We start from the raw sequence: 22,709 nt of genomic DNA, 5'->3' as shown, positions 1-22,709 counted from the left end.
GCTAAGGACTTGTGAGAAGGGCTGATTATTCCAGTTGTTGAAGGGAAACAAACTAGCGCGCCGTCAAGATGCCGCGAATTATGATAAAAGGAGGCGTTTGGCGCAACACTGAGGTACGTGTTTACATGGTTAGCCTGAAGCTAACTGCTGTTACCCTGAACCAATGGCTAAAGTTAGCATGGAGCTACACGTTAATATAACGGTATTCTGCTCAAGTAGCAACTTTATTTTATTTGCGTCTATGCAATATAAACAGTTTAGTTACTTGAGAGGCGTAGCTTATGTGATATTGACCTGATAACTTGTTATCCAGCTGGTTAAAAGCGATAACGTCATTAGCAAAGAGCCTGCAACACTTAACGGTGTTTCATCTCGAGGAAAACTTAATAATATAGATAAATATTTTTTTAAAAACCTACGTTTTTGTATATTTTTTTTAGAATTACTCTTAAAATGTTTTATCATTTGCCATAACCTAAAATACTCAATATTATAGAGTTTGTTGGCTACCTTAAGTTTCAGGCAGCATTACATTGAACACAAAAACAGTGGATTCATCAGGCATTGTGACAGACTGCCTTTCTTAGTCCCCTTCAGATAATTTCCCATTTAATTATCTATTTTTAATAATCTAACCAATAAGAGGAACCTTTTTGTGTCAAATCCTCAGGGTTGCCAGATCTGATTGTTTCCAGCCCAAACAAAACGTCAACCAGTTCAAATCTCATTTTTGTCCATATGTGTTCTCGCCTGTATAATAACTAAACTCCATTTGGGATGTTTATGGTCAACCTCTTGATGATGCAATTACTATTAAATATTTACATTAATTTTGAAAAGTGTAGAATCTGTCAAGCTGTACACGTTCTAAACGTTTATAAATAAATTATCTTTTCTGCCACACAATAACTATTTTCATAGAATTTTCCATTCTAATGTATGAATAGAAATGTCATACTTGGGCAGCCCAAATTTGAACAGCCTATCCAAAGATGTTTTTTCAAGTCCAACCTATTAGAAGCCCAATTGGGTGGAAACCCTCCCAATCTGGCAACACTCCACATCGAAGCATAGTTTTACAATCTAGAAATTCTTTTTTTAATTTTTTGTGTCACAATTAACTTTATTTGTCATTGTGCTGGATATGGAAGCTAATTTGACTGATTATTTGTGTTTGTAGGATGAAATCCTCAAGGCGGCGGTGATGAAATATGGGAAGAATCAGTGGTCACGTATCGCCTCGCTGCTCCATCGAAAGTCTGCCAAACAGTGCAAGGCCCGTTGGTGAGTCCTGACGCATGAATTACTAAAAGATTCACTTTAATCATGTTTTACTGTAGGTGGGTGTTACCAGCATTCTTCAGTGGAGCTGACTTGTTTAAATCTGAATCGTAAAGCCTGGCTTTGCTTCTTCCTCCAGGTACGAGTGGCTGGATCCCAGCATCAAGAAGACAGAATGGTCCAGAGAGGAAGAGGAGAAGCTGCTTCACCTGGCCAAGCTGATGCCCACTCAATGGAGGACCATCGCTCCCATCATCGGCCGCACCGCTGCCCAGTGTCTGGAGCATTACGAATATCTGCTGTACGACGTTTTTTTACACATTTTTACGCTAAATTCAAACCAAATCAGACTACCTGTGGTTTGGAATATTCTATCCATCACAATCAGGATGAATGTGGGTCATAGGTGTGATTTTGTGTTTGTTCAGAGACAAAGCCGCCCAGAGGGAGAATGAGGAAGAGGTGGGAGACGATCCCCGGAAGTTAAAACCAGGAGAGATCGATCCGAATCCCGAGACCAAACCTGCCAGGCCCGACCCGGTGGACATGGACGAAGGTGGCCGACGCTCAGGGATTGGATCTGCTCTGGTAGCTGGCTCGGTGCATTAATGTTTGTCTGTGTTTCGGGTTGCAGATGAGCTGGAGATGCTGTCGGAGGCCAGAGCTCGTCTGGCCAACACTCAGGGCAAAAAAGCGAAGAGAAAAGCCAGAGAGAAACAGCTGGAGGAAGCCAGGTTCAAACATCTTTGTGTTTTCAGTTATTAAATAAACTCACAGCTGAGGGATTTCAGTCTCAGGAGAATGTCTAAAAAAAATAATAATAATTTTCTCTTTACTGCAGACGATTGGCTGCTCTGCAGAAACGCAGGGAGCTGAGAGCAGCGGGTATCAACGTCCAGAAGAAGAGGAAGAAGAAGAGAGGAGTGGACTACAACGCTGAAATCCCCTTTGAGAAAAAACCTGCAGCGGTATGTGATCATGGATTAGCAGAACATGTTGATTCATACGTTCACAATGAGGAAGAGGTGATGAGACAAGCTCATTGGTTTATTTTTGTTTACATAGGGTTTCTATGACACCAGCATGGAGCAATACGATGCTCTGGAACCGAACTTTAAACGGCTCAGACAGCAGCACCTGGACGGAGAACTCCGCAAGTCAGTAACGTTCAAATTTGTTCTCGTGCATCAGTTGAAGCGTTTACAGATAAAAACTAATGTGTGGTTGGTTGGTTGGTTGATTGATTGTAGTGAACGGGAGGAGAGGGATAGGAAGAAGGATAAACAGAAGATCAAGAAAAAGAAAGAGAGCGATCTGCCGTCTGCCATCCTGCAGACCAGCGGAGTGGCCGAGTTCACCAAGAAACGCTCCAAACTGGTCCTACCTGCACCACAGGTACAGAGCAGCGCATCGTCACACAGCTGCATGCAGTGCATTGCTGGAGATCAGCATGCTGAATGATCGTTTTTAGATTCTAAACAAACCGCTTCAGTTGCTTCATCCGTCTGCACTCTTAGATCAGTGATGCTGAGTTGGAGGAAGTGGTGAAAATGGGCGTGGCCAGCGAGGTGGCTCGTCAGGCGGCCGAGGAGAGTGAAGGCGGGAACTCGGCCTCCTCCACCCTGCTGTCAGAGTACAGCGTCACCAACAACATGAGCACAGGACTCCGCACCCCGCGGACCCCTGCTGCCCAGGACAGGATACTGCAGGTGAATCACGGAGCTTTTACTCCCTGTCATTGTTTGTTTGTGTGCCTCTTGTTGCCATAGAAACAAATCCTTACCTACAAGGACTGACGGAAAAATAAAAGCAAAATTAAAGTTCTTATTTCTTTAATTGATCTAAAATATTTGTCTCATTTGTAGTTTGCTTGTTTTGTTTCATATTTGTCATGTGTCATATTTTCAGTGCATAACTGGATGGTTCTGTGTGTTTTCTCTGTCAGGAAGCACAGAACCTGATGGCTCTGACCAACATCGACACGCCGCTGAAGGGAGGCCTCAACACGCCGCTGCACGAGAGCGACTTCAGCGGCGTGACGCCCCAGAGACAGCAGGTCCAAACGCCCAACACGGTGCTTAGCACCCCGTTCAGGTAGAGGCAGCCATCACACAGCACACACAGCTGCCTAATGACATTAAGAAAGAGTCAATCCAACCACAGATGACTTAAGAGCCATTTTGTCTACCAACTTGCATCTCATCTCTTGAACATTCCCATCCAACCTGAAGTACGGCGTCACATTCCTGCCAAAAACCCAGAGGAGTTTATTAAGCAATCACTCAGAGAGTAAACTTTAATTTTATAAAGAACACTTCATACTGGAACTGTAAGATATTTTAAACATCCAAAATAAAAACCAACCCAGAACCGTAAATTAAATATATTAAGAAATATCTGTGAACAACATTGCCCTTAAAAGAATATTAATCACCACAATTTTAATGATCAAGATCATTTTAATTTATCATGCAGTTAATTGCTGATTGCGAAAGGTTTGGCAGTAACTCTTACGAGTGATTTGATTGGCCAGACTTTCAGCTCAAATCCAGCGTCAGTCAGCACAGAACTCTGTCTGAAAGACAGGATGAAGGAAAAATCAACAAACTTTACTTTTTCTTACCTTCTTATTGTTTGTTATCATTCTATGTTGTCTTCTTCTTTTATTCTTTGAATCCACATTTCTTCTTCTTCTCATATTACTATGCTTTACTTTGCCACTGAAGACAAGTTACTTAGAATTTTGTAGGACTTTTTTCCAGCTCTGTGCTACAGTTCCCAGCAGCTCATTACTTCATTTTAAAGACGATGGCAGTTTAGAAACAGAGTCTAAACTGTCGACTCCTTATTTTGCTTCATGTAAATGTTGAGAAATGGCGGAAAAGTTTCTTTTTTCACGTCTCATTTGTGTCGTTTTCTTCTCATGAACTCGACGTCCTGGCCTTCATGGTTCCCTTTGCTCCTCCAGAACCCCCGGACCGGGCCAGGCCTCTGACGGGATGACCCCTCTGGCAGGGGGGATGACCCCTCGGGGTACTCCGGGGTTGACCCCTGGCCGCACGCCTCTGAGGGACAAACTGAACATCAACACAGAGGATCAGCTGGCAGACCCGGCGTTTGCCAAACACGTGGTAAAAAAACCGAAAAAACACGAGCCTCTTAAAACATTGATTCTGTTATGAGTTTTCACATTATGTCGTATTACAACCGTAAAGTTTGATCAATTTTATTGGGAATTTCTGTGATTAAACCGACACTAAGTTGGTCTTTCTCATATAATCAAGAAAAATAAAGCTTCTGTTTGCAACCTCACAAATAAAAACCTGTCACGATAAATTCTACTGAATGATAAATTGTCCAGTAATTATCGCAATAAACAATAAAATTGATGTTTGTGGACTACTGTCAGGTATTATGTAATTATATAAATATGAAATATGAATTTGTTGCCTCAAAAACCAATAAACTTTTTATTTTGTAAAGAACTCTTCACCCTATACCTGGAAGACACTTTAAATAAATATCCAAAATAAAATGGAAATAAAACCACACTCAACTGAAACGGCAAATAAAATGAATCATGAAGTCTCTAAACAAAATGATCAAGATCATTTTAATTTATCATGTATCATTATAAATTAATAATTGATTAATTGCTTATTGAATCTGGCTTATTTGCAAAATATGAATGACTTCTAGGGGTGTGAATACTTTAGCATGTGTGAGTGATTGATTTAATTTGCCCACAGTAGGAAGTTTATTTGTTGGGAAAAACAACATGGAGACTAAAGGTTGTATGTTTACTCGTTACAGCAGAAGGAAAGCCTGCAGCAGCTGAGACAAGGCCTGATGTCACTTCCTGTCCCCAAGAACGACTTTGAGATCGTTCTTCCTGAGAACGCAGAGAAAGAACTGGAAGAGACGGAGATGGAGAGCGGATTCGTGGAGGACTCTGCGGACATAGAGGCACGCAAACAGGTATACTGCAGAAACACACAAAGGATTTGATGAAATTCAGATTTTTGACTCTGTTTTATTCAAATCTGCTGATTTGTTTCAATCAGGCTCAACGGGACGCAGAAAGAGAGAAGGAGCTGAAACTTCGGCACACGTCTGTTCAGAGGAACCTCCCCAGGCCGACTGAGGTTTGGTTTGATTAGTTATTTAAATGACCGATTAGTGAAGGTTTAGTTTTATCTTTGTAAGCTGCGTTGGCATTATAAATGTGCACAAATCTTTGCTGATATTGTGCTAATGTGATGCCCACAAAACCCCACAATTTTGCAATTACAGTGTTTCTAATAAATAACGCCAGCTACACATTATCTGCCCCCCCCAACCCCCCATGGGGTGTGCCATGGTGGCGTAGTGGTTAGCGTGACCCATGTTTGGAGACCTTGAGTCCTCGACGCGGCCGTCGCGGGTTCGACTTCCGGACCCGACGATATTTGCCGCATGTCTTCCTCCCTCTTTTTCCCCCCTTTCCTGTCAGCCTACTGTCATATAAGGGACACTAGAGCCCACAAACAGACCCGCTGGAGGGGTAAAAAACAAAAAAAAAAAAAAAACAATCATCATCCTCCTACCACTTCCTGTCTTTGTCTTTGCCTGCATGTGAACCTAGATCTGTTTACGGTGCAGGTTAACGTGTCAGTGCTCCGCCCTGCGTCCATGGAGCCGCTCACCAACCTGCAGGTGGCTGAGGAGCTCATCAAACAGGAAATGATCACCATGCTGCACCACGACTGCCTGCACCACCCCTCATCTAGTGCGGTCACTCAGCTGCAGCGCGGCAAAACCAAGGGACCCGCTTCTACGTCCAACAACGCCTCACACATCTCTTACCTGGAAACCCACCCCTACAAGCCCGTCAGCACGGAGGAGATGGAACAGGTCAGACACACCACTGTCTGCAGATGTTCCATCCAACTCATTTAAAGCTCATTTAAACTGATGCCACACATGTTGATGAATAGGCGAAAGCGATCCTGACTGCAGAGATGGAGGTGGTGAAGGCAGGAATGGGCCACGGAGATCTCAGCATGGAGGCCTACATCCAGGTGTGGGAGGAATGCTACGGACAGGTAAGAACAAATGATTACGGTAGAACTTGGCAAATGAAATGTTGGTGGATTCATCCTCTAAATCAGAGGTCTTCAATGTGAGGGTCTTCAATGTTTTATTTATTTTATGTTTTTTGCCTTTAAATACACATTAACATGAATAACAATTAATTAAATTGAGACATGCAAGGGTGTGATCACATGGTTTTGTTGTATTGGTAATTTAACGTTTTAACAGAAATAAAAGGCGGTTAATATATATATTGAATTTAGATGCAATACTGAATTACACCTCAGGGTGGCGGTGCTTGCGTAAGATGGTTTTGCCCAGTGGCGCAGTTAGCTGAATTTCAAGAATGTTTTAAACTTAAAATAAAAAACAGCATTATTTGTATTGAGTTCACAGTAATATGATGTGCTTTAGTAAAAAAAAAAAAAAAAAGTGTATATACAGATATAGTTAATTGGGGGTCTCAGGTTAAAAAATGTTGAAGACTACTGCTCTAGAGATTCTTCACCCTGACTCAGTTTTATCATTCTAAAGTTTTAGAGCAGTAAAACATGTTGGTCCTGCTGCACAGGTCCTGTATCTGGCTGGTCAGAACCGGTACACTCGAGCTAACCTGGCATCAAAGAAAGATCGAATCGAAAGTCTGGAGAAGAAACTAGAGGTAAAGTGGAGAACATTTTGAGGAGTCTTGTTGGTTTTCTTTTATTCTATGCTGCTGTGTATGTGAGTTCTGATCCAGACACTGACATCCCAGTACTTGTGAACCCTCCAGGTGAACCGAGGCCACATGACAGCAGAGGCTCGAAGAGCAGCTAAACTGGAGAAGAAGCTGAAAATTCTGCTGGGAGGTTTCCAGTCCAGAGCGCTGGGGCTCCTTAAGCAGCATAATGAACTCTGGGAGCAGGTACTGACACAGGATTTTACACCAGCAGATCATTGGTCTTAGGGGGACTCAGTATGTAGTTTGCAGGAATATAATGTCTGTGTTGTCCACTAGGTGGAGCAAGCAGCCACCGAGCTGCAGACTTTCAATCAGCTGAAGCAACAAGAGGATTTGGCGATTCCTAGGAGACAAGCGGTAATACATTAAACACTTTCAGTGATTTTGGTTGTTCAATTAGTTGTAGAAAGTGAAGGTTACAGCTACATGGTAATAATTACTAAGATGAAACCTGCTGTGTTTTTCAGGCTCTGCGGGAAGATGTGGACCGGCAGATGGAGAGAGAGAAAGAACTTCAGCAGAGATATGGAGAGCTGCTGATGGAGAGGGAGTCTCTGCTCAGCGGCACGCAGAAGTTCTGAGCAACACATTCAATCTGAAACCAATCATAGGGACTCTGATGTAAAACATAACCTTCCACATTGTCGTATTGAACAGTTTTTTTTCCTGATCATCGCTTCAAACCTCTGAGAAGCTCTGCCTCTATGTGCTGATGTTGCTGTGATGCCCCAAGCTGCGTTTTGAGCATGTTCAATAGTCGTCATCTCTGTACTAGTGACCAATAAAGTTTTTCATCAATCAAACCCATAAGTCCTTGTATGCATGTTTAAGTCTTTATTACTAAAAATGAACCAAACGACAAGAAAATGGATAGAAACTCTGATGCTTCAGCAGGTGAGGAAAGCCATCCCACTCCTCCTGTACGCACTCTGAAAAAAAGAGGTGGGTCACCATAGGTCAAAGTTCACACAACCTGAATGGTAAAAGTTAAAAATATTAGTCAAATATTACCACACTTTCATAATCACAACTGACAGCTGTTAGTTTTTGACGACCCTCAATCTACTTGCAGTTTTCTGACCAATCACATATCTTTACCATTACTGACTGTATGTTTTGGTTGAATAGTCACTAAATATAGCAACAAGGACAGTGGACTGACTGTTAACTACATGACAAAGTGGATGGGTCACTACAGCCCTCTAGGCAGAGCAAATGGTTCACACTAATAGCGTTTCCATTACATATGTAATAACTTTATTGCTATTCTGCTAATGTTATAAACAATTTCACTATTGTGGTGTTTGTTCATGCTATAATTAAATATAAAAGAAACGACACCATCATCCTCCTACCACTTCCTGTTGTCTTTTCCCCCCAGCAGTAACATCCAGTTCATCACATGACTTGAGTGATGCAAAAAATAATTTCGATAGGTCAGAACAACATCTAGCACAAAAACTTTTTACTGAAAGTTTTTTTTTTTCTTAATTGATGTGTTTCCAACAAATACATTTATTTTTTGTAATTCCAATTTGCGCAATTTTAAGGTCAATAGAAACTCAGCTGGTGGCTGATGTTCAGACCTCTGTGATCTGATCTTGCTACATGAGAAATCATAAGATCAGTTTCTCATGTAAATATCAGCCGATCAACCAAAATTAAGAAAATCTGGGAGAATTTATCGGTGAGCCCCTGCCACAAATGTAAAGTAGAATTCACATGTCCACTGTCACCACCAAAATAAAGTGCGTACGTAAGATTTTCATGACTGAATCCAAAGAATCTATCAAAAACAAGAAGCCAGTCCAACGTTTTAAAAGGTTCAACCTTAAGTTACACATCACTAGCTGTGTTTCTATTATAAATGTGCGTACACCTTTGCCAATATTCTGCTAAAGTCAGAAAAAAAACCCCACAATTTCCAATTGTGGTGTTTTCATTATCAAATCACACGATAAGTCACACACCATCATCGTCCAACTGCTTCCTGTCTTCTTCCTGGTTTGGGCCAATAGTAACATCTGGTTGTTTATCACGTGACTCGTGTGATGCAAAAAAAGTTTCTGTTGCAGTCATGCAAAATACAATAATTTCGATACAGCTGAAAAACCGCCTCATTCTAGCGCAAAAATTATACTGTGAGCTTTTTCAAAATGGCCATGTTTCCATTAAGCAAATTTATTTTCGAAATTTGAATTTGCACAATGAAAACGCAGGTAGAGTGTTTTTTGCTGTGTACCCACCGTGTGTCTGTAGTTGTATCGTCTGATGGCCTCTCTGATGTGACACGGCTGGATGGCTCCACTAGGGGGCTCCACTGTGGCCGGAGAGCTCTGAAACACACAGCACTGGTTTGAGCAGCCTAGAAAATAAAAAGATGGCCGACATGAAGAGCACAGAACACAAGCCTGCAGCCGGACACCTTTTTCCGTTTCCTCTGTCTGGCTCGGCTGTCCATGCTGCCGTTTCCCTGTAGGAGGGGCTTCGATGAGTGGGAGGAGCCTGGAGTGGATGGGGGCGTGGCTTCAGGTGAATCTGGATCTTTCTTCACCTGCAGCCACACATTTTACTGAGTGAAATAAACGCGAAAGAGACTTCCTGAGTGAACCGAGTGGATGCGGTGTTATGATGTGTGTACCTCGGTGTGTGTGTTGTAGTGGATGTAGCTGGCTGAGATCACATGGCTGACAGGATTGTTCTTCACCGTCATCTCCTGCTTCACTAGCAGAGACAAATCTACAATCTGGGGAGCAAAACAGGAACGCGTCGCAACCAAACTCCTGCTGTAGTTTTCATCCAGCTCATCTGGACGTTAGTTTCTAGGTTTTTACCTGTGCCACCGTCTCATAGGCCAGGTATGAGAGGATCTCCGTGGCAATGCTGTTGGGTTTCAGCTCCAGGCTGCTGCAGTCCAGCCAGTCCCGAAACTTTGAAGCTTTCTTGGCTGTTGTAGCATTAAGATGATAAAGAATGGATGGTTGGACCACATAATGCAATGATGTTAATAGTAACATGTTCTGCATGAAAGAAATCCATTGTTAGATAGCACTGCTAATCTTCCTCTTTTGCCTTTGCTGCTCCTCTTTTAATCTGAGCTTTTATTATTTATTTGAGCTTTGAAATTCTAAGCAGCTGATAACTGGAGGGGAAACAATACGTTATTGTCATGGTTATGAATCCTAACTGAAATTAAAACGATTTTACTTCTATAAACTCAATATTTAAGAGAGACAGAAACGGTGGAGCAGAAAAACATTTCCGGCATGGCCCCCAAACATGTAAATGTGAAAAAATGTTGGACCAAGGTTGGAGTCAAAGATGTTGGATTAGGATTTAATGTATGAATGCAAAATTTATGCCACTGCAATAAGACATTAGCTTGTTTAAGGCTCTTTACCAGGGGGCCAATAAGTGTGGAGGCTACATTATAAATATCCAGATATTTCTTTTTTTCATTATTAACAAATCAGATGTTTTCACAATTTAGTTTTTGTTTTGTGTGTTTTGTTTTTAAATTGCTATATTTAGTTTTTATTTATTATTAGAATGTAAATATATATATTTTTAAAAAGCTAAAATTGCCACTTGAGTTCCAGGTAAATCATACTTAGATGATTATTTTTAACTTTGATACAAAATGTATACATCTTTTATACAGTTTTGACTGAATTACTGCTCTGAGTTTGTTCTTTCAGCCATTGTTTTTATGAGTCAGTATACTCCAGTCAACAATTAATTACTTGACTATTCCCATAATCGACTCCTCAAGATTAATTGTTCCAGCTGTGACTCTAACCCTTCATCAAAGTGTGAAAGTATCAGAAAAGCAGTTTGGACTGACCGAAGCTCAGCTGGCGGCTCTCGCAGAACTCTGCGTACTGAGCAGGATCCATGTTTCGAGTGTGTCGCTCCAAACGCTGAATATTTACACACACACACACCCACACACACACACACACAACAAACACAGTGTCATCATCTTCAATCTCCTTTATGTTACAGAAACACTGATTATATCAAGGTGACCTCTGACCTCCATCCTCTCCTGTTTGACTGGGTCAACTTCCTGTTTCTCAGCCAATGAAAGGAATTCTCCAGTTTGGTCCATCCATGCCAGGAAATCCTGGGCCAGTCGCTGCCGGCGCTGATTCCCCCCAGCAGCCAGACCCCCTGAGCAGCAAACAGACTGAGTGAATCAAAGATAAATGTCAAAGCTAGTGATGTGATCAAGGATGGTTGGTTTTGTTTACCTGGCTCCTGCTGCACATCTTCTTCCTCTAGATTTTTTAATAGTTTGGATTTGTAATCTCTAAACTGGAGATATTTTAACACTCGCGCCAGCTTCTTCTGTTCAACACACATTCAGACAAAAACAGTCAAAAAAAAGAGCTTTATTCTACAAGGTCACTTTTAAAGGGGCAGTATGAGGTATTTTTCAGACACAAAGTTACATTTTATTGCACAATCAAATAACTGTCACCTTCAGTTGTCATAAAAATGCTCAAAGTATGACTTTAAAAAAAGTTACATCCTAATTTAACGCCTTGAAAATGGGCCTCTGTTTCTTTTAAAACTGCTTTTTCTGAAACTCTGCCTTCAGGAAGTCATCATAACATGGCTTCTCTATTAACCCTTTAACAACAGTTTTATCAATGTTTCACTGAGAAGCAGCTCGGCTCCTTCAGGTGTTTGCTAATTGCTGCTGGTTAGCTTGAAGGAGCGGAACCTTGGAAACTGCCGCTCTGAGGAGGAGATGTGCCTCGAATGCGGGGCTAAGTCCACCCATGTATTTTGCATAGCTCAATGGTTGCCACGGAGATTAAATTAAATTGTCAAACATACATAAAAAAATTAAGGCAACGCTCTAGGCATGTTATTGGTGAGGGAATAACATTAGAACATGATGTAAAGACCAAAAACGATGATTTTATACAACACTGGCCCTTTAAAACATATTGTTTCATGAGGTGAGCATTTCCTCTACCTTGTCTCTCCTCATCAGGAACAGGATGTCCTCAGCTGAAATGACCCTTGAACCTCGAAGAGAAGCGCCCTCACAGGCCTGATGCAGCTGTTTCACAAATTAAAAACCATCAATTAATTTTTTTTTCCAACTAAAAAACGTTGTGGTGTCTTTGGTGTTACCATGTTGATGAGCTGTGTGTGTACGATGTCCTCTACGAGGGCTGCAGTTTCATACAGAGGCCTGCGGGTGTCTCCCAGAGCAAACCTGAAACGCAACAAAGTGTCAGTTCTCTGAAGGAGAAGCATATTTTTTATTGTTTGTAGAACATTATTGTCATGGAGACACAAGTTTGTCTATTGTTTACGAAGCAGCCATAAGACAACCTTCTTGTCAGTGGAGACAATTCAGAGAAATGATCAAAGTCTAAAAGCCACTTCTCTTTTTCTTGTTTTTTTTTAATCAAATTTTAAAAGTACATTGTTTTTTTAATTTATCAATAATAACTTAAACATGAAAGATTGTATTGAAATGATCAAAACAGTGAGATTTTTGTAGAACAGGGATTTGCAAATCTTAACAGGTCCTAAAACATAAATAGAGTCATTCTGTGTTTTTATAAGACAGGAGTACATTCTCTAATCTTTGGGGCACCCAAGTCTGTTTTTGAGTCAAGGTTCAATTTACCACAAATTTAATAGGAATGGAGAAACCCGGTTAATGAATGAGAAGTCTTTTTCTTTGTCATATCTAACATTTTATTTGTCTGTGAAAATGTCACCCTAAAAAATAAAAAAGTGTCCCTCTGCTTCAGCTGCTTCAGCTCAGACACCAGATTTGCCGGGAGCCACACAAAACTAGAGCAGCACGATATTGGAAAATCTTACGATGGCAATAATATTAGTAAATAATGAGAAGACCGTGTCAGTTGCGATATACATGCCTGCTTTCCTCTTTCCTCTCTTTCTCATTTGTGCTTCCAGTTCCTCTGTGACATCGTTAGTCTTTGCCCAGCTGGCTAAACATTACATTAGAATGTAAAATGAAAATTCAGAATACTGGGAATACATTAGCTAACAACTATTGCACCCCAAGCAGTCCTTTGCGATATGAATATTGTGCACGCTGATATTAACGTTGCAACATATTTGTGATATATTGAGCAGCTCTGCACTGAACCATTGGGAGGACTGCAAACAGTCATAACCTCTAGCTGGTTTTCCTCCAGCTCCGTCCATCTTCCCAGCAGCATCTCTGCACCAGGCTCTACACTGAACATCAAAAAATGATAAAAACCATGTTTGCTTTTCATCCTAATGCCATGCTACCTTGTTGTACTATTAACATGGTGACATGTGAAGAGGCCTAAGGGGTGTGATTCTTTTTGTAAGGCCAACATTTCATCGTCATCCACAATCTGAACAGAAACTCAACACAAACATAAAGGGATGGTGGTTCCAAAATGGACTTAATAGCCTCTTATTCTCCTGTTACATCAGCACAAATATTGATAAATTATTATTTTTTCCAGAAACAAAATACTATGCTCTTCCAACTGATTTCTGATTATGTTTTTATTGGGTCGTATTCGTTCCCAGCCTGAAAAGTTTTGTGCTGTTTTCCTTTCAGCCGTGGCAGTTCTGATTGAATTATGTTCAGAACACCATTTGCATGGACAAACAAATTTAAAAAGTGCAACAATGGAATCTCCTCAAAGTCTCAGCTTGGACAAAAACAGAGCTTTGCAAATATTCCCACACACACTCCGGGTCGAAAGGCCACACACACACAGTTTGACCACAATTTGGTCAAGCCTCAATTTGCATCCAGATAGGCCACTTCCATTCTGACAGACCAACCTGAAGCCACATCCTCAACCTCTTTCCTTCTCCCAATCAACCCCCATCATTTACACACCTGACAGTCACCCCCCCTCCCCACTGCTGTCCTCTCTCTGATTGGCTGGGTGTGGGCGTCAGTCACCCAGGTGAGAGCAGTTCTGGTTTGGGGTTGCGGACGGCTCTGGCCTCAGGTTCCATCGCCGGCTCCAGGCAGAGGGAGCGTTTCAGGTTTTGGGGTTTATTTGGGTTTGGGCCTCTCTGACCACCAGAACCACTCTGCTGCAAACACGAGGTGAGCGCCTGCATATGCACTCGATATCATTTATTAAGAAGAAAGCACAGGCAAAGCAAACATTTATTTACCATATTTATGTTTACACACACATAAAAAAACCATTTTATTTGCACAAGATAAGGTAGAGCAGATAAAAAGTGTAAATTAAGAAAATGTATTATTAGAATATTAAATTTAACAAACTAAATTTCTCATTTTTTCAGCTACTTCTATGGCTAAATCTAAAATATACCGTGCAATATATTTCAATTTTCCTTTTGTTTACTTCTGAAAATATCAGAACCTGCTAAACAAACTGTATTTTCTTCTTCATTGTTTGTGCTTGTTGACATAAGATTTAGATAAAGTAAAAAATTGTGTTTGCTACATAGAATTGGATATGTTTATTGAGAAGTGTATGTATTATTTGAACTATTGACATACATAACTGACACATTTGTTTCTCTACTTTATACACATTTGTTGGACAGGGTTTCTGCAGATTTCACTGAATCAAACTCAAGAGATTTGAAGACCATTATGAATGAAACTTAAGACTTGTACAATGACAGAAATGCATAAAGGAAAATTGCATATTTTTGCGATGTTCTCTACAGCTTTGAGCAGCACAGTGCCCAGTGAGCCACTGGCAACAATGAACGCCATCCAGCCAACTGCCCATAAATTTGCTCTTATCCATAAAACGTAACAACCTATTTAGCTATCAAAGGTTTAATACCAGCTAGATAGCGGTAGCCTCAGCTGAGTCGAGTCACACAACGCAATGAAAATAGCGCTGCCACAGCAAAAATTAAGATTTGTGATTAATGTATTTAAGTGCAACTTTTTAAATTAATTTAAGATATTTTAAGGCCTTAATTTTAGGTACCCAAACATAAGACCTTTTCAGGATGAGCGGACAGCCTGGTTTAAACTAAAGATGAAGAAAAAGTTTCAAAGACAAACATATTCACTTTATCTTGAAAACTTAAAATAAATAAAGAAAAGCTTTTGACCTAAACCTGAAGCTATTCTGTTCAACTACATTTTGAAAATTATTATTGTTGGAACAATTGTTATTCTTCCAATCCACTGTGATCAGTTGTATAAGTCAAATCCATGAAGCTTGATTTATGCTTGAAGCATATGCTGCGCTGCACGGTCAAGTTGCGTCATTTCAGCAGCTATGCCCCCTCTGTGTGGTCCAAATTTTCTGTAACGCGCATCTGTGAAATTTTGCGACTACGCTGACAGTTCTGTGCAGGAAAACAAGGCGGACGAGGAGGAACTCCTCCTGGTGGAGATTCGCAAAGACAGACATCTTAATGATTCAGCCCATAAAGACAATAATACTACCACACTCAAAACGTGTCGCCTTGTTGCTACTAACAGCGATTTTTCTTGGGAACACCAGACGACCATCAACATTATCACATAATCATGTATCAAAGTGAAGAGTTGAGGACTGGATTTAGCTCTGTGACAACATTAACCAAAATATCACCCAGTTTGATTATTACTGTGGATTTTTTTCTTTTGTTCAACAGATTTTCATGGCTTCCAACAGTCTGTTCAGCAGCACTAGTCCCATGCTGTACTGGGGTGAGATGTTTTATTTCACTCTTTGCGTGCGTGCGTGTGTGTGTGTGCGTGTGTGTGTGTGCGTGTGTGCGTGTCATACATCATGCTCTGCAGCTCTGGGATGAAGCTGGTTCTGGAAGCTGGGCGCTCTTTAGAACTGGAGGTGACTGAGCCAGCCATGACATCACTTTTACCCACCTGGTGACATAGAGACACACAGGTTAACCCAACCAGAACCAGAATTTACTCACATCACATTTATTCCGTCCTGCTTGTGTAATCTGCATGGTTATGACAGATAAACATGTACATTTATTGTAAGTATCCTTTTGAAACCTATGTTAATTTATAGGACTAAAATTCTCTGCTTAATTAGTCTAACTGAGAACCAGCCAATCAGAAATTAAGAGATTCACTTGTTCTGTGTAAGATGCAACTTAACATAGAAGAATTTTTAATGACTGCACATTTAGCAAATATCTCATTATTAAAATATCACTAAATGCAAAAAAATGCAGCAAATTATTGGAGAAAATGATTCCTATTAGTTAAGAGTTATTGAACAAATGAGCACAACTAAACAAGTTTCGAAACTTTAAAAAAAAATTATTTCCAACGTCTCTGCTGAACCCAAAATATTGGCAAACTATTGATGATGTATTTTTTGTTCAATTTGTACATGAGACAGTCTCCATTTCTTTTATCATAGAGAGAGAAAAAAGAGATTTGGAGTTACACAAATAAGTCTTGCAGATGACTGGATACAGGAAAAAGAAAGGTTTGTGTTACATTAAAACTAAAATGCAAAGAATACTTTGTTTTCCAAAACAAATTAACAAATAAAAAAACTTTATTCTGCTGTGAAAATGTTAAAATTTCAAATACTAATAGAAGAATAGAAATAGAATAAACACAACTTTGTCTCACAGGGAGTTTCAGCAGCAGGCTATAAAGGTACGCAAAAGACCAAAACGTGTTAAAAAATATATATTTAAACAATAATATACTGTGCAAGCTTTGAGTGTACTGACCAGCTTAGCATAAAAAACTGATATAAACTACTTTTGCTTTCCCAAACAGAGTTAATGTCTCACAAATCATAAACGGTGTTTTCTATCCTCTCCATAACTACACTAACTTCCTCGTGCCAACCATGAAACCTGAGTTGCTGGTTCGGTGTTCGTGTTTTTGGGTCACTTCCCTTCTGAAAGAACTCTGGCTGAGACAAAAGCCTAAAACAACAAGATAGCAGAAAAGCTGTGAGGCGAATAAACACACAAGCAGACAGACGGAGGAGGGACAGGTGCTGTGACCGCACTAACTTCCCTCCGGCAGGACAATCTGAATAATAATGCAGCGCAGTATTATCCCTAATATTCAAACACTGCGGCCAGAGACACACAGCACGGAAAACAAAGCGGACAGGAGGAGAGAGAGGCGAACTGAGGACATGGAGAGAAAAGAAGTCAATAAAAGTCTCACCGCAGATTAGCAGAAACATTCAATTGGAGCTGCAAAGTGTTAATTTTTCCCGATTCGAATTATATTTTGACGCGGAATGATGACGCTGTGGCCCAGGGACCGGTGGGTGATGGGAAATGTAGTTTTGTTCATTATCCATGCAGCCGCTATATCACAGGTTACAGAAAAGCCACAATTATGTTGCTGTGTCCCATATTACACACTAACTGTGTGGTAACTTTGGTGGTACTTAGCAAGTTATGGTTATTCACCTACTACTGTATTGTTCCTGGAGGTAAAAAGAAAAAGGAAATTGCTGAACAATTGATCAAATGAACTATTTGATAGGTTAGCTGGTTGGTTGACTTAATAGTTGATTTGTTAAATAAAAGCAGGATGAATGGTTAAACTAGTTAAATGAATTAATTGTGTGTCGATTGGTGGGTTGATTGAGTTGTTGGTCAATCAACCCTCTGGTGCGTGGCAGCCTTGCTTCTGTCACTCACCATGAGTGTGTGCATGAATGACTGTAGTGTTAAGCACATTTGGGTCCTCTTGATAAGGCGGATATACTGCATGATCGAAACCAACGGCATGAAATTCCCAAATTTTTATTAAACAAAGAATGCTTGAAAACATTTGTCATATTTCTAATTTCTTACATAAAAGTAGAGGAACTCAAGTCAAACTTGTCTCTGCATCCTCTTCAGATACTGTGGGAAAATGCCGGCAGGTTCCATCCCCTAAACCTCACCAACCGGAAGAGCAGGAGGTGAGGGTGCCGTTGCAGCAGCATGGCGCAGCATCCCAGAGAGGCTTGGTGCACACTGACAGCCCAAACCTCCTCTGCAGCATCCTGCCACAGCACTGGAGATGCAACAAGACCCTGCCAAGAGCTTTCACTGTGAGCAACCAAACCATTAACCCTTCCCTAAGTCTCTGCTTTAGTTCAGTTCGAAAGGTCGTTGAAGATTTTAGAGGTATGTCTGCAGCTTTTGGGATTCTGTTTTTACATCTTGCAGGTAGTTGCTCTGGGTAATGACGTGCCAGACGGCGTGGTTGTTACAGTGATGGCTGGCAATGATGACAACTGCAGCGCTGAGCTACGCAATGCCACAGCGACAATGAAGCAAGGTTATGCCCACTTCAACGATCTAAGGTTCATTGGTCGCAGTGGCAGAGGTACACCACTCACCTCGTGATATTCTTAAGATGAATGTTTTCAATTCCTTTGAGCCTCAGTGTTACCTGCTGCCACCATTATTTTAGTGATGTTTATCTGGAAAATGACACTCACAGCCAATGTCAATAGACAAATATTATTTTTGTGATATTTGTGATGTTTAATGCTAACTAGAAGAGAAGAGTAATTGCAACTTCAACATAAGTTCTGACATAGCAAACTTTACCATCCACTGGTGGGTGTGTGGATCCTTACCAGAGGCATGAAACTGTTGTCCTGGAGTGGTGGATCACTGAGGTCCAGGCTAGTTCCCAACCTCTATATATTGTTTATTACACACAGGCATAGCGTCAACATCTGACAAAATTATTCTGGTTGATTAATACCAAGCTAGTAAATGCCTAATTCGCAGTTAACGTTTTCTTTTTTGACTTTTTTGCAATATTTCAAAAGTTTGCTTAAAATTCTCATGACAGTTTAGATGGAAGCATAGCTACAGTCAGATAAAGTGCCAAAACAGAATCTTGTTATTAAGTTTCACCTCAAGCTGCCTGTGAGCTTCTTGTATTCTTCCATATGTTTTGCCCTTTTAGGTAAAACTTTCACGCTGTCGATCAACGTGCTGACCTCTCCTCCTCAAATAGCCACTGTACACAGGGCCATTAAGATCACTGTGGATGGACCTCGGCTCCCGAGACGTTAGTAAACCCTGGGAAGAAATACCCAAAGGTTTAGTCTTGTACTATCAGAGTTTTTAATCAGTTTTGTTTTATGTTTTATCAGGTCAGAGACAGAAGGAGATGAAATCAGGAATATTCCGGCCTCCCAGGAGTATCGGCAGTGCTGCTCCATTAGGTATGGGATGTTTAAATAATTATCTTTATCTCAGTCAAAATGTATGCAAAATTCTAGTCAAAAGTTTTACATTTAAATGATCTGTAATTAAGCATCAAGTGACTTAGATGGCAAGTAAGATCGGGATATCTGGAGCAACAAGGAAATTAATGTTTTTTCCTAATGAGATTCTAAAGGAACCAAAATTGAGGACCAAAACAATGATTCCTCAAGAACCAGGAAGACAGTTTCTTTTCCTGATAAACCTGCTGTCTTGTAAAATGTACCAAATATGCAAGAGTTGTGGGCAGTCAAGGCATCCTAGCAAAATGACAAACAGATTATTGAAAGGAAATCTCAAATTGTACATCTTATGGTAATGGTATTGTTGAATAAAAGGGAAAAATATCCTTTGCTCCCAGTGAAACATAACAATGTGAAACAATGAAATAGATCAGGGCACCATAAAAAATAAACAGCAACATTCACAACTATTCTTTTTTATGTTAATTACTTCTCAACTATTCTTACAAAATGTCAAATGTTCTTTGTTCACCTACTCTGGTAGATAATTGATTTAAGAAGCACTTTTAAACCAAATGCCATTGACCAAAGGCTTGAATATATGATAAAAGACAATAAAATAAAATAGTACAAAGTAAAATAAAACCAATAAAAAGAAGTACCATAGCATAATGGATCATTTTTCTTAGCTTCAAAGTTGTCCAAATCCATCCAAGGGTAGTTAAGAATACCACTTTGTCAAAAGATCAATTCTTAAGTCTATTTTCATTATGATATTGTGATTGGATAGATCACACCCCGTTATTTCAATCTCTGTCACTTTTGCACAGTGCTTTAGGTGAAAATGGACCATTGTTCATGTAGATCAGAATATTATCTGCATAGCGGCTGATCAAAACATTTCATCAGCAATATCTAAATGCAGGCGTCATGGAAAAAGTTGGAAAACAGATCTTGTTCATAATTGTTGAAGACTTTCTAAATAAACTACTTTATTTGGCTTGACTTCTTTTTTTTGTATTCAGACCGCAGATCCTTTTCCTCCTCCTTGTGGAACAACGAATCATCATTTCTTGGTCAGGTGACATCTCTGACATCCTCCTTCACTTCAGCTCCCAGACTGCACCACCTGCCCACGGTCCCCTTCTCCGCCCACGCCCCTCCATACAGCTCCTACCTGTCTTCTGCTGCGTCTGTTCCCACTCCGCTAAGCCACAGCGGCCAGTTCCAGCCCAGCAGTTTCTACTACGGGTCGAACCAACCGCTCCAAAGCACAGGGGAGGACCGCAACGTTGCTGCAGCTATGGCCAATTACATGGAAGGGGCGTGTCTTACCATGAGAGGGGAGGAGCCTGTCTGGAGGCCTTACTGATGACAATGTGTTCATAACAGACGCATTTAAACAGTTGCTTTATTTCATTTTTACACATGTATTGTCTTGTTTGTTTGTTGTACTGTTATTTTATATAAACCTTTTTATTAAATGATTATCCCCTCAAATTTCATAAAAAATATATAAATAAATAAATAAACCCAAAGTTATTTTACTAATAAATCAGAATAGGATTACTAATCCTATTACTAATGACTGGGATTACTAATGAGCAGTGCACATTAGTAATCCTGTTAGCAGGATTACTAATTAAGTCAAAAGTTACAATCACATAAATCCCAAATCATCATGTGAGAATCAGAACCCCTTAAACATTTTGAGCTTACACAAACAGAAACAGTGAAAAAGCTCAGGCCAGACCAAATACACCACGGAAGAGCACAACAACAGGCCAAAGTTCATTTTTGGAAAATGCCCTGAAGTGTTCTCAGGTCCCAGTCATGGAGATAAAATGAGAAAAATGTTCATGCATTCGTGATCAGATATGTTTTTAGCTACACTAAAATGAACCGTATATTTATAAAGCTTGTCGATCACTTGAAGGGGAAATGCCATTAGCTTCTTCTATAAAGTTAAGAGATTTCATTTCTAAGCCTTTTCTTTTTGCTCGTTGTTTGAGACAGACAGATTTGATTAGTCATGTGCTAAAACATTTAAACATCTCTAACCTGGGCAAAGGAAGTGTCATCATTTCATTAAGTGGCCTATTTATTAATTAATGATTATTAAAAGGAAATAATTATTAGTATTTCTGATCTATTGATAAATTTCTAAGTTAAAATCTAATCAATGTACTTGTGTTAACTCTATTTTATTCCCAGTTTTTCACTCTAACCCATCAAAACTTTCGATGATGACTCTACACATTATGAATAAAACAGAATGGCAGAGTGAAAACTGTACAATGGCAACAATGGAACCAGATTCTCAACCACTCAGTTATAGTACAATAACAGTGTTGAGTGAATTCTTAAAAAAGATCTTTTCTCTTCTGTTTTTGGTTCTTGACTTCCATCCACACGGAATAGACACTCCAGTTTCTCAAAAGCAAAATGTTTCTGAAAAAAAGGCAACTTTTAGGAGTCCCCCCCCCCCAACCGTCTACGAGAGTAAAATAATTTTGGTGATTCGTCCTGCCACTATAGCGCGATGCACACAGCTGCAAATCCATGCTGGGTAGGAGAAGAGGATGACTTTTGTACTGATTTGTATTGATGCCATTAGCATACTTCACACATTTGTATTTCAATATGTTGCTATAATTAATTATAATGACTGAGCCTGATTTTTTTGGTGCCCCCCCCGACTGGCCACTTGGTGTCTAGTGAGTTAGGCACATTGGTAGAGTGACAGTGCTTAAAACATGTAGAATTCTTACAGCGACCTTATTAAATTTAAGATGATACCATGAATGCAGCTGTATGAAAAAAAATAAAACCTGTAAAGCGTTGAGCTCTGCCAAATGTCCCATATTAAGTCCTCCCAAATGTCCCATTATAAATCCTCCCAAATTTTCTATGAACTTATTACTTAGTATTTCATGACTCTTTATCTCATTGGGGCACAAGAAGACATTTTCAGTGGTCCAATAGCAGATCAAAATGCTTGGTGGTGCATCAAACACAACCAAGCATCAACAGTTTAGACCACTGTTTATAAAAGTGTTCCTTATCCTCGAAGCATTCCAGTATCAGAGAGTTGACTGTCAGCTGTGTGTCTGAAGAGGGACAGAGCCTCTGATAGACCCACCTTCACACCTCCATCCAGTTTACTGCGACACCAATTGAGTCCTTCCTAAAATTAGTCCAAAGAGTTCAGGACAAATGTGTGAACTATGTGTGAATGTGTGTGTGTGTGTGTGTGTATGTGTTGTGTTCTCTTTTGAGGAAAGGAATGCTATCGCTCTTAGTGCAACAGATACCAGAGGTGTGATGCAGGCAGGAGGACAGTGAAATCATTCGCCTAGACATCACCACCCACTCAGTGCAGCTGATGAAGAGGTAAAGACAAGACCTGCTCGAATCCTGCTGTGCATCACTGAGTAAAGTTCAGCCTTGTGATAATGAAAAATAGACCT

The 22,709-nt window shown here is 40.2% G+C and overlaps 3 protein-coding genes across 5 annotated transcripts; 2 read left to right on the top strand and 1 right to left on the bottom strand.

Moving 5' to 3' along the window:
- The first annotated feature begins 68 nt into the window (after window positions 1–68).
- cdc5l (CDC5 cell division cycle 5-like (S. pombe)) lies at window positions 69–7,878 on the top strand. The gene is made up of 19 exons (XM_032552457.1): window positions 69–113; window positions 1,181–1,284; window positions 1,421–1,582; window positions 1,710–1,837; window positions 1,916–2,015; window positions 2,123–2,249; window positions 2,347–2,438; window positions 2,532–2,676; window positions 2,799–2,990; window positions 3,227–3,375; window positions 4,250–4,412; window positions 5,095–5,259; window positions 5,346–5,426; window positions 5,923–6,174; window positions 6,258–6,365; window positions 6,926–7,015; window positions 7,127–7,258; window positions 7,352–7,432; window positions 7,543–7,878. The coding sequence occupies exons 1-19, from the start codon at window positions 69–71 to the stop codon at window positions 7,654–7,656; spliced, it is 2,430 nt and encodes an 809-aa protein (XP_032408348.1). The 3' UTR covers window positions 7,657–7,878.
- On the bottom strand, window positions 7,735–17,316 carry supt3h (SPT3 homolog, SAGA and STAGA complex component). 3 transcript variants are annotated; one of them, XM_032552482.1, is made up of 12 exons: window positions 17,220–17,316; window positions 15,838–15,935; window positions 12,224–12,308; window positions 12,063–12,149; window positions 11,329–11,425; window positions 11,112–11,248; window positions 10,920–10,995; window positions 9,910–10,022; window positions 9,717–9,821; window positions 9,501–9,629; window positions 9,322–9,411; window positions 7,735–8,004 (listed from the first exon to the last, which is right to left on the bottom strand). In XM_032552482.1, the coding sequence occupies exons 2-12, from the start codon at window positions 15,915–15,917 to the stop codon at window positions 7,963–7,965; spliced, it is 1,041 nt and encodes a 346-aa protein (XP_032408373.1). In that variant the 5' UTR covers window positions 15,918–15,935; window positions 17,220–17,316; the 3' UTR covers window positions 7,735–7,962. The 3 variants fall into 3 exon arrangements, with proteins under 3 accessions (XP_032408373.1, XP_032408372.1, XP_032408374.1); XM_032552481.1 differs by having other exon boundaries at window positions 7,735–9,411; XM_032552483.1 differs by lacking the exons at window positions 15,838–15,935; window positions 17,220–17,316 and adding an exon at window positions 13,959–14,240 and having other exon boundaries at window positions 7,735–9,411.
- On the top strand, window positions 16,491–19,084 carry LOC116713408 (runt-related transcription factor 1-like). Its single transcript, XM_032553550.1, has 4 exons — window positions 16,491–16,515; window positions 17,909–18,102; window positions 18,221–18,380; window positions 18,975–19,084. The coding sequence occupies exons 1-4, from the start codon at window positions 16,491–16,493 to the stop codon at window positions 19,082–19,084; spliced, it is 489 nt and encodes a 162-aa protein (XP_032409441.1).
- The last annotated feature ends 3,625 nt before the right edge of the window (window positions 19,085–22,709 follow it).

This window comes from Xiphophorus hellerii, chromosome 22 (genome assembly GCF_003331165.1).
Source record: "Xiphophorus hellerii strain 12219 chromosome 22, Xiphophorus_hellerii-4.1, whole genome shotgun sequence".
Classification (NCBI taxonomy): Eukaryota; Metazoa; Chordata; class Actinopteri; order Cyprinodontiformes; family Poeciliidae; genus Xiphophorus; species Xiphophorus hellerii.
The sequence above is the reverse complement of the archived record's forward strand: the minus strand, read 5'-3'. Positions and strand labels throughout refer to the sequence as shown.

What these genes read in the sequence shown, in the direction of transcription:
- cdc5l (XM_032552457.1), top strand. Translation starts at nt 69, where the DNA reads ATGCCGCGAATTATGATAAAAGGAGGCGTTTGGCGCAACACTGAG. An exon ending in GCGTTTGGCGCAACACTGAG is followed by an intron (nt 114 to 1,180) that starts GTACGTGTTTAC and finishes TTGTGTTTGTAG; the next exon opens with GATGAAATCCTCAAGGCGGC. An exon ending in AAACAGTGCAAGGCCCGTTG is followed by an intron (nt 1,285 to 1,420) that starts GTGAGTCCTGAC and finishes TTCTTCCTCCAG; the next exon opens with GTACGAGTGGCTGGATCCCA.
- supt3h (XM_032552481.1), bottom strand. Translation starts at nt 15,917, where the DNA reads ATGGCTGGCTCAGTCACCTCCAGTTCTAAAGAGCGCCCAGCTTCCAGA. An exon ending in ACACACAGCTCATCAACATG is followed by an intron (nt 12,150 to 12,223) that starts GTAACACCAAAG and finishes TTTGTGAAACAG; the next exon opens with CTGCATCAGGCCTGTGAGGG. An exon ending in TCCTGATGAGGAGAGACAAG is followed by an intron (nt 11,426 to 12,062) that starts GTAGAGGAAATG and finishes TGTGTTGAACAG; the next exon opens with AAGAAGCTGGCGCGAGTGTT.
- LOC116713408 (XM_032553550.1), top strand. Translation starts at nt 16,491, where the DNA reads ATGACTGGATACAGGAAAAAGAAAG. An exon ending in TGGATACAGGAAAAAGAAAG is followed by an intron (nt 16,516 to 17,908) that starts GTTTGTGTTACA and finishes CATCCTCTTCAG; the next exon opens with ATACTGTGGGAAAATGCCGG. An exon ending in CATTGGTCGCAGTGGCAGAG is followed by an intron (nt 18,381 to 18,974) that starts GTACACCACTCA and finishes TTGCCCTTTTAG; the next exon opens with GTAAAACTTTCACGCTGTCG.